This window comes from Sarcophilus harrisii, chromosome 5 (assembly GCF_902635505.1).
Source record: "Sarcophilus harrisii chromosome 5, mSarHar1.11, whole genome shotgun sequence".
NCBI classification, from domain to species: Eukaryota; Metazoa; Chordata; class Mammalia; order Dasyuromorphia; family Dasyuridae; genus Sarcophilus; species Sarcophilus harrisii.
In genome coordinates this window covers 263,213,349-263,224,835 of record NC_045430.1, presented here as the reverse complement: position 1 = coordinate 263,224,835, position 11,487 = coordinate 263,213,349, and the positions used below count along the sequence as shown (strand labels likewise).

At 36.4% G+C, this 11,487-nt stretch overlaps 1 protein-coding gene across 1 annotated transcript; it reads right to left on the bottom strand.

Annotated features, from left to right (window-relative positions):
• Positions 1-7,619: 7,619 nt before the first annotated feature.
• LOC100931425 (tripartite motif-containing protein 43-like) lies at positions 7,620-9,017 on the bottom strand. The gene has a single exon (XM_003772041.2). It carries the CDS (start codon positions 9,015-9,017, stop codon positions 7,620-7,622), a length of 1,398 nt encoding a protein of 465 aa, XP_003772089.2.
• Positions 9,018-11,487: the final 2,470 nt, after the last annotated feature.

Sequence of the window (11,487 nt, the reverse complement as noted above, 5' to 3'; positions counted from 1 at the left end):
GCCCTTTCCTTCACCAATCCATTTCAGGGCTGAGAAGACTGAGGCAAACTTTTCCAGGGTCACAGAGCTACTGTGTCTTAGGATAGACATGAAGAGAGGAAATTAAAGCTTCCCAACTCCAGACTGGATATTTTATCTCTTTAGCCTACCTCACTGCCCCTTGATGCACATCAGAAATAAAATCAATTAAATTATTTCAGAGGGATCATTAGATTTGTTGCCAAGTATTCTTTATACCATCTGATAAATTGCTCTTGGCACCATTGGCCATCTGCATATCCCAGATTAGGAATACCTGATGGCATATGGGTTGTGATGATGAATTTATGGTTGAGAGAATGACCATTTAAGGAGAACTAACTCATCACTGATTCATCATATCTGTACAATCCACTTCCACTACTATTAATTGGCATTGAAATCTTAATTTTACATTTCCATTCATCTCTTTGATAAGTATGTGCCATTGGAACATAGACATCATATGATTATAACATCATTCCTGCTCCTGTGCTTCTTGTTGTTCTAGCATTTGGTTCCCAGCACTTAATGCAATAGGTGAGCACTCCTAAGTTCTGGGAGACAAACCAAATGCTGTTTTCTGGGACTTGAATCTTTGTTTCTCTCAGGAGCTCCTTGGAAACATGAAGTTTCCTGATGAAGATGATGTTTTTGCTGCTGCTACTGTTTTGGGGGCTGCAGTCAAGAGGAAGAGAATGAAAATAATAGAGAAGGCTCTTTACCTAATTCGTAGACAAATTAGAAGATGCAGAAGGAAGATCAATGAAATGTAATGTTTCCATCTCTAAGTAGTAAGATCTGTTAGGAATAGAAATAACTCATTAAAGTATGAAATATTCCAGAATTGTCAGAGCAAACCTAGAATCAAGGATGTTCAGAGTCCTTTGATCTAAGCAAAATTTTGCCTTTAGCTTCTGAGGAAGTATAGAGTTGGATGTTTGCTTGGGGGTCACAGAGGTAGAAATTGAATCCCATCCTCAGAATTCCAAGTTTAACACTCTAAACATTAGCCCATATTGCTTCACTTGAGAGATGTAGTGGAGAGGAATATGACCTCAGAGTCAGGGAGACCTAGGTTTAAATACTCTCCTGTTTTGCATTTGGGTGTGTCATCTTAGGAAAGTCAGTTCACATCTATGTATCTAGGAAAACACTTAGAGACACTCAGTCCCTACAGGAAGTCCTTATTATTGTGGGTAGAGAAACTGGTCAAATTCCTTGCCTTGATGTGCCTGCATCATAATCCCAGCTAGCATCTGCATACATCTTTGAAGATTTGCAAAGTGTTTTTCATTAGTGACCTCACTGGATCCTACACACAACTCAGTTAGAGTGGAGTTATTCCCATTCCCATTTCACAGCAGAGGAGACTGAGGCTGAGTAATTAAAGGATTTTGCCTAGATAGTAAATGCTGGGACAGGATCAAGCTCAGGTCCATTTTTCCAGAGCAACTATCTATCCACTGCACTGAGTTTCAAAAAGTGCTGCTTCATTTTAACATCTGTGACCTGGTAATATTGGACTAGAAGCCTTCTGAGGCTCCTCATTAATATCAGGAAGTGAGAAAGCCATTGTGAAGTTATACAAAACATTTCCCTGAAAGTCATTTTGCAAAAGAAAACCGATCTGCATCCCCTGCCAAAAAATCACCATCAATAAAAAAGTTAACACAAAATTATACTTCTGGCTGTATTTGGCTATGATTAGTTCTTTCTCTAAATAAGGTTAGCATTTTTCATCCAAAATCCTTCAGAATAATATCAGAGCATTACATTGCTGAGAACAGCAAAATTATTCAAAGCTGATCATCCCCCAACTTTGCTATTATTATATAGCCCTTACATTTCACTTTGCTGGAGTTCATGGAGGACATTACAGGTTTTTCTGGTACCATCCTGCTCATCATTTCTCATAGAAATATCATAATATTTCTTCATTGCCTAATGTCTGAATATATTCAGCCTTTATTCAACTGATGGGGCACTCAATTTCCAAATCTTTACCCTGAGAAGGGAGTTGTTATAAATATTTTTATGGACATAGGTTCTCAACAAATAAAAAAAATTTCCCTTAGGATTTATTCCTAGTAGTGGTATTATCAGGTCAGAGGATATATATTGACTTAATAATCTTTATTCATAGATTAAATCTTTTTTGTTTGCTTGGATTTCTACAATAATAGCTTTTATATTTCAAAATACATGTAAAGATGGTTTTCAACATTTTGCCTTGCAATACCTTGTATTCTAAAATTTTCTCTTCCCCTTTCTCTTTCTCTCCTCCCCTACACAGCAAGTAATTCAACAGAGGTGATATATGTGCAATTCTTCTAAACCTATGTCCACATTTATCATGCTGCACAAGAAAAAAAATCACATCAAAAGGGGAAAATGAGAAAGTAAAAACACAAGCAAGCAAAGAACAGCCAACAGATGAAAATACTTTATTATGATCCACATTCAGTCCCCATAAAACTCTGCATGAAGATGCCTCTCTCCATCACAATCCATCACAAGACTTTTAGAATTGCCATGAATCACCTCTCTGTTGACAAGAGCTAAGTTCATTCCACTTATAGGTCATATCTTTGAATGATTTATCTACTGGGTAATGGTTCTATATATATATATATATATATATATATATATATATATATATATATATATATATATATATATATATATATATTTGACTCAGTTTTCTATACATTTGAGAAATGTGGTCTTCATTTGAGAAATTTACTTCAAAATTCTTTTCATAATTATTATTGCTAACTACATTTTCCCCATCACTTCTATTCTCTCTTTCCTTTCATAAATCCCCCTCAAAAGTTTTTTTGCTTCTGAACAAGCCTTCCCCTGATGTGTTCTTTTATTTCCCCCACCCCCTTCCTTTTGCTTTAATTTCCTATAAAGGAAGACAGGTTTCATAAACATATTGAATATATATGCTATACATAGGTTTTAAGTTTTTCTTGGCAGGTAGACCCTCCAAGTACTTTTTTTTCCCTAAAGTAATTTTAAATGGAATTTCTGTCTTTTCCTGACTGGCTTTGTCAGTAATATACGGAAATGCTAATGATTTGTGGACTTATTTTATATTTTGCAGCCTTGCTAAAGATGAGAATTGTTTTCTAGTAGATATCTGGATGATTTTCTAGTATTTTCTCAGTATATCATCATGTCATCTGCAAAGAGTGATTGTTTTATTTCCTCATTGCCTATTCTAATTCCTTTGATTTCTTATTTTTGCTTATTGCTGAAGCCAACATTTCTAATATATAATAGAGGTGATGATAGGCATCCTTGTTTCATCCCTGATGTTACTGGCAGTAAATCCAGCTTCTCTCCATTACAAATAATGCTTGCTATAGGTTTTAGATAGATATTTCTTATTATTTTAAGAGAAGCTTCCTTTATCCCCATTCTCTCTATTGTTTTTTAGTAGGTATGGGTGCTATATTTTGACAAAATCTTTTTCTGCATCTGTTGAAATTATCATGTGGTTATTGGTTACTGATATAGTCAATTGTGCTAATGGTTTTCCTAATATTGAACCAGCACTGCTTTCCTGGTATAAATCCCACTTGTTCATAATGTATTCAATATCCTGCTGATAATTTGCTGCTATCTCCTTTCCAATATTTCATTTAAAATGTTTACGACAATATTTATTAGGTAGATTGATCTGTAATATTCTTTCTCTGTTTTGGTCAGTGTTCATTTAGGTATTAGCACCATATTTGTGTCCTAAGAGGAATTTGGCAGCACACCTTTTTTATGATTTTTGTTATTATAACTTTTTTATTGACAAAATATATGCATGGGTAATTTTTTCAACACTGAACCTTGCAAAAACTTCTCTTCTAATTTTTCCCTTGCTTCCCTTCAGCTTCTCCCTCAAGCAGTCCCATACATGTTAAACATACTAAAGTATATGTTAAATATAATATATGTAAACATATTTATACAGTTATCTTGTTGCTCAAGAAAAATCGGATTTAGAAAGAAGGTAAAAATAACCTGGGAAGAAAAACAAAAAATATTTTGCACAAACCACAGCCATAGAAACAACATTAAAAGGGAAGTACAAATCTGGGGGGAAAATCTTTATAGCCGGTAGTTCTGATTAAGGACTCATTTCTAAAATATGTGAAGAACTATCAAAATGCTAAGAATATACACCATTCCTCAATTGATAAATGGTCAAGGATATGAACAGACAATTTTTAGATGATTAAATTAAAGCCACTTATAGTTATGTGAAAAATGCTCTAAATCATTATTAATTAGAGTAATTCAAATTAAAACACCTCTGAGGTGCCACCTCCCACCTATCAGATTGGTTTAGGTGACAGGAAACTATAATGATAAATGTTGGAGAGGATGTGGGAAAACTGGGACACATTTTCTTTTTTTTTTTTTTTCCAGAGACACTTGCTTTAATGAATGTTTACAAGCTTTTTACTTTTGTCCCTAAATATATATTTTTTAATTATTATAGTTTTTTATTTACAAGATATATGCATGGGTAATTTTTCAGCATTGACAATTGCAAAACCTTTTGTTCCAACTTTTCCCCTCCTTCCCCCCCATCCCTTCCCCCAGATGGCAGGTTGACGAATACATGTTAAATATGTTAAAGTATAAATTAAATACAATATATGTATACATGTGGGACACATTTTCTAATGCATTGTTGGTGGATTATGAAATGATCTAACCATTATTTGGTTTTGTTTGTAGAGAAACTTTTTAACTTTATATAATCAAAAATAGCTATTTTATATTCAAGAATGTACTCCAGTTCTTTGGCCACAAATTCCTTCCTTTTTCACAAATCTAAGAGGTAAACTATAATATCACTCTTGATGTCTAAATCATGAGCACATGTCAATTATATCTTGCTATACAGTATTAGATGTGGGTCAATGCCTTCTAATTCTGCCATACTAATTTCCTATTTTCCCAGCAGGCTCTGTCAAATAATAAGTTCTTATCCAAAAAGCTGGAGTCTTTGAGTTTGTCAAACACTAGATTACTATAGTCTTTGACTATTTTGTCCTGTAAACCTAACATATTCCAATGATCATCTACACTATTTCTTAGCCAATACTAAATGGTTTTGATGACTGCTGATTTAGGATAGAGTTTTAGGTCTGGTACACCTAGGACACAGTCATTTGCATTTTTTTCATTAATTTCCTGAATTATTGAACTTTTGTTCTTCCAAACGACCTCTGTTATTATAGTTCTAGCAGTGTAAAACAATTTCTTGGGAAGTTGATTGGTATGGCACTGAATAAGTAGATTAATATGGGTAGTGTTGTCATTTTTATTATATTAGCGTGGCCTAAGACCACTTGATACTATTTCAGTTGATTAGATCTGACTTCAACTGTGTGGAAAGTATCTTGCAATTGTATTTATATAGTTCCTTATTTTGTCTTGGCAAGTGGACTTCAAAATATTTTATATTATATGGAGTCATTTTAAATGGAATTTCTCTTTGTATCTCTTGCTGCTGCACTTTGTTGGGAACATATAAAAACTTGTTCTAAGAACCATTTTGGCTGCACTCTCTAAGTTTTGGGAGGTAGTTTCATTATTGTTTTGGATGAAATAATTGATTTGGTCTTTGATGTGTTGTTTTCCCCACTCATTCTTTAGGATCAGATTACTTAGTTTCCAAACAATTTTGGTCTGTTTTTCCCTGACCCATGATTATACAAATGTACTGGGAGAAAGGAAAAGGGAGAGGTGCTATGGTGCAAATTATTTACCATAAAAGAAGTAAAAAAAAAAAAAGCATTGTACAATGGAGAAGATGAATAAAGAAGGGGGAGAGAGTGAATCTTATTCTCATCATACTTGGCTTAAAGAGTAAATAGCATATACTATCTGTGTATGGAACCTATATTATTTTGTAGGAAAATAAGAAGGCAAAAGAGAAGATGGTAGGGGGAAATAAAAGGGCACCCTGGGAGAAGGCTTGTTCAGAAGCAAAACACTTTTGAGAGGGAACTTATGAAAGGAAAGAGAGAATAGAAGTGATAGGGAAAATGTAGTTAGCAATAGTAATTATGAAAAGAATTTTGAAATAAGTTTTTCTCAAGTGAAGGTCACATTTCTCAAATGCATAGCAAACTGAGTCACGTATACATATATGTGTGTGTGTGTGTGTATAGATAGATAGATAGATACGCATATATATTTGCAAAAAAAGAACCATTACCTTAAATTAAATTAAATCATTAAAAGATATGATCTATAAGTGGAATGAACTTAGCTCTTGTCAACAATGAGGTGATCCATGGCAATTCTAAAAGACTTGTGGAGAGAGGCATCTTCCATGCACAGTTTTATGGGGACTGAATGTGGATCATAATAAAGTATTTTCATCTGTTAGTTGTTCTTTGCTTGTTTTTTTTACTTTCTCATTTTCCCCTTTTGATGTGATTATTTTTTCTTGTGCAGCATGATAAATGTGGACATAGGTTTAGAAAAATTTGCACATATATCACCTCTGTTGAATTACTTGCTGTGTAGGGGAGGAGAGAAAGAGAAAGGGGAAGAGAAAATTTTAGAATACAAGGTATTGCAAGGCAGAATGTTGTAAGAACCATCTTTACATGTAATTTGAAATATAAAAGCTATTATTGTAGAAAGCCAAGCAAACAAAAAGATATAATCTATGAATGAAGATTATTAAGTCAACATATGTCCTCTGACCTGATAATACCACTACTAGGAACGAACCCTAGGGGAAGTGTTTTTTATTTGTTGAGAACCTATGTGCATATTTATAGAAACTCCTTTCTCAGGGTAAAGATTTGGAAATTGAATGTCCCATTAGTTGAATAGAGAACAGTTACTTCCCCTTAAATTTGCATTCTCCCAACCCTATATATTCCTCATATCTGTACAGCCCATATACCATCAGGTGTTCCCAAACTGGGATATGAAGATGGCTAATGGTGTCAAGAGAAATTTATCACACGGTATTAAGAATACTTGGCAAGGAATCTACTGATTCCTCTGAAATAAATTTAATTGCCTCCTTTATGCAAATCAGAAATAAAATCAATGAGGTAGAGATGAAATATCCAGTCTGTGGAGTCAGGAAGCCTTATTTTTCTGATTTCAAATCTATCCTGAAACATTTAACTCTGTGACCCTGGACAAGTTATTTAACCCTATTTGCCTCAGTCTCCTCATCCATGAAATGGACTAGAGAAGGAAAGGGCAAATTTCTCCATCATCCATGCCAGGAAGACACCAAATAAGATTACCAAGTTTTGCAAAGAAACAAAATGAAAAAGCAATGACAAAAATAACCATAAGTAAAAGGTGACATTTATTTATTTGACATCAAATAGATTACAAAGGAGGGTACTGAAATTCCAGGGGGGATGGGAATGAGAAAAATTCAAGTCAGCTTAGAGGGTAGAAATGCAATCTCCAGTTGATGACCATGGAGTCTGTTCTTCATCAGTGATTAGGTGATCCTTCTTCTCTTTCAAGGAGTGGCTTGAAAACGTAAGGTGTTTATCCCTGGATGCTGGTGGTAGGTTGAGAATTCCTCCTTGAAGAAATGTTCAGACACTAGAATGGCAGCAAGCACAAAGATGAGAGTCCGCTGGAAAGAGAATCATGGGACCTGGATTTGTTCCTGGGAGTGGGGGACCAGGGGAAAATACAGGAGTAACAGGCCCTCCAAAGATCATAGCACTGAACCTGTAAATGAGGGTGCGCCGCAGAACATTGTAAAAGACAACAGTGCCAGACAAACCACGCAGGTACACCCCAATCCAAGGTAGAGGGCCTTTTAGTCGATGGTTCAACGACCCAGGATATGTCTGTAAATAGTATTCCCCTTCCTTCTTGACACAGTGAAGCAGGATCACAGCAGAATTCACCTCCATTCCTTCCTTGGTCCTCATGTGTGGGGTATAGATTCCCAAGGTCCACTGTGAGAGTTGAGTCACATCTACCACCCAGTACTGGTCACCTAAACTGAAGGACTGCTCAGCAAAGACGTAATGGCAAGGAAAGTCATCAGGAAACTTGGTCTCCACCTGCCAGCCTTCTCTAATCTTGGCACTCTTGCGATCCTCTGAAACAGTCACAGAGAAATCAGCTGCTGTGGGATCCAGGGTAAGGTCCACTCTGAACTTGGTGAGTATCTCTATCAGGCCAGGAGTATAATATTCTTCCAGTACTGGGATGATAGCCTTGACCCTTTGGGCCAACACAGCCTCACACCTTCCCAGCAGCTGCTTGGCATCCTGCAGCAGATCCAGATTGAGTTGGTGGTGTGTTTCCTGCAGCTTGAGTATGAGGTCCTGCAGGCTTTGCCTATACTGTTTCAGTCTGTCCCGCCTGGCCTTTTCCTCTTGCTTACATCTTTGAAGACTTCGGGATTCTTCTTCCTCCAGAAGAGTGTGTACTTTACTTTTTTCACAGCGAAACAAATATAGCCACTTATTAGCAGGGCTCTCCATCTGATCAAGAAGTTGTTCATCTTCCTCCAAATGCTTCCCCAGACAACTTCGAATGTGCTGGAGCTCCCTCCTGTATTTGTGAGCAGCCTCTTGTACAGAGGAGATCTTGTGAGCCCCATGCTCTGGGGTTTCACAACATGTCACACAGAGTGCTGTCTGGTCCTCTTCACAAAAGTACTTCAAGGGTTTCTTGTGAGTGACACATTGGCTCTGTTCTTCAGTGCTCTCCAAAAGTTTGTAGCTGAAGTGTTTGCCTAGCTCAGTCAACTCTTCTAGGCGCCTGTTCACTACTGGGATCTCCCTGTCCTGAGAAACATACCTGCATTCAGGACAGGAGAAAGCTGGGGCTCCAACTCTCCATCTGAAGGAGAGACAAGCTTGGCAAAAGTTGTGCCCACATCCGATGGTGACAGGCTCACAGAAGTAGTCCCTGCAGATGCCACAGGTGATCTCACTCTGCATTTTCTTCAGAATTTCCACAGAAGCAGCCATTCTCCTCTCTCCAATTGCTTCTAGTTTGCAGCAGCCAGGGGAAGTCTTCCCTTGCAATGAAGGCAATGATTCTGAGCAGGAGGATGCTCTCCTTTTATAGGAGGTAACCCCACCCCTTAGGCCTTCCCACTGAAGGTGTGAATTCCCCAGGCCTGGAATCCTACAATACAACCTGTTAATTCTTCTTGGTGGGAGAAGCACTGAAGCTTCTGAGTTCACACCCTGGTTGGTTCCTTTTAATTGACATGTTCCACCAAAGACAATGGCTTCCTGTGTATCTCAGGAGTTATGCTAAGAAAACATGAAAGTTTGGCTCCATGGATTTTCAAATCTGATTTGTGAGCAGACTTTCTGTAGACAGAAGAGGATTGAAAATTGTCTAAAATGAAGCTAAAAAGAATTACAAAATGATATTTTTTATTTTATGAAGTAAACGACCTTTTTAAGACATTTTATATTTTCCCATTGAGTACAAAAATTAAAATTTGGCATTCATGTTTTTTTCACTTGAGTTCCAAACAATGAGGTAATATCAACTGATTATGTAATCGAGCATAAAAATCTCACAATCAAGTGGAGAAAAGCAGAAATATAAAATGCTTCCTTTTCAGACAATGATGCAATAAAAATTACATTCAGCAAAAAGCCAGGGAAAGATGAACAAAAGAAAATTGGAAATTAAATATTGTATTGCTAAAGAATGAGTGGCTCAAGCAACAAGTCATTACAACTATCAATAATTTCACCCAAGAGAATGGCAATAATAAGACAGCATATGAAAACCTTTGAGATGTAATGAAAATAGTTCTTAGTGAAAATATTATAATTCCAAATAGTTATATGAACACAATAATAAAATAGGAGATCAATGAATTCACATGCTAGAAACAAATCTAGAAAAGAACAAAAGGTCAAGAATATAAAGAGATTTGTTGGGGAAAAAATACAAATAATGGTGGCCTACCTGTACCATACCTAAAATTCTTTTATAAAGCAACTGTCATCAAATCATATGGTACTGGCTGAGAAACAAATGGTGGATCAAATGAATAGGTTAGATAAAAATGACACATTAATCAATGACTATAGTAATGTAGTATTTATCAAATACTCTACCTTCAGGGATAGGAACTCGTTATTTCACAAAAGCATCTAGGAACACTGACAAGATGTCAGAAAATCGTCATGGATCCACATCTCACAAAAAGATAAAATAAGGTCAATAAAAGTATGTAATTTGGTCATGGAAGGTGATGCCATAGGCAACTTAGGAGATCAAGGGATAGTCTACCTCTAAGATCTTTGGAAAAGGGAGAAATTTTCCCAAAGAAGAACTAGAGAACACTATGAAATACAAAATGGACAACAAAACAAAGACTACCAAGTTTAAAGGGGAAGCACCAAATTGGGAGGAAATTTTACAGGCAGTGTTTATCACAAAGGTATCATTTCTAAAATATATAAAGAGTTGTGTCAAATCGACAAGAATACAAATCATTCCTCAATCGAATAAAATAAAACAATTGTGTAAAAAAATTATTGTTCTACCTGACTGTTATGATCCAAAAAAAGAGTCTGGTCATCATCTTTCTAGAAATTATCAAAAAAACTGTCCTCATATTCTAGAACCAGAGGGAAAAATAGAAATGAAAAGAATCCAAATATCACATGTTGAAAGAGATCCCAAAATGATAAATCTCAGGAACATCAAACCTGAATTCTGAAACCTCCAGTGTTGGAATCCTAGTGTCAACTCAACTTGAAACAAGGTGAAAACTCAAGGGTGATGTCAGGGTCCTGGTGTTAACTCAATAGAATTGATACAGTGCTTGTTGGTTCACACCTTAGAACGAATCCTTGAAGGGTGATGGGTTGCTAATAGTGATAGACAATAATGCTTGTGCTCACACCTTTAGAGAGCTCATAGATGCAAGAAATATTTAAGTACTCATTGGAGTTCAAGGTTTAACATGAGATATCCAAATTTACACCTCCCTTAATCCCTGCCTCCAGAAGGAGGACTTAACCTTTGGGAGATCATATATGTGGAGGAAGCTCTTAGAGCTTAAAAAGAATTTCTCCAGAACATTGACTGGGGTCAGAAAGGAGCACTCTGGGAGGAAGCCCACAAGCCTCTATTCGAGGCAAGAGAGACTCATTGCATCTTCCACCTTGGTGCTGGCTGGAGTCTGAAGGCCAAACCTTTGGATTTGGAGCCATTCGGAGGAAGCTCTTGGAACCAAACAGAGAGATAGTACTCAACTAACCGGGCTATTTTGGAAGGAGAAAATAAACGTTTGCATTTTTACCAGCTGGCTGCATTTTGGAGTGATTATTGATTGTAACTGAAACTAAAGCTGCCTCCAGAAAACCTACCCGAGAAACCTTCTCTCCCAGAGAGAATTATTATTATATTTTAAAGAACAAGAACACCAACACCCCAGATCAAGGGGAAAATACTGCAAGCAAA

Excerpts from the sequence above, each read along its gene's own strand:
- LOC100931425 (XM_003772041.2), bottom strand. The coding sequence starts at position 9,017 with ATGGCTGCTTCTGTGGAAATTCTGAAGAAAATGCAGAGTGAGATCACC.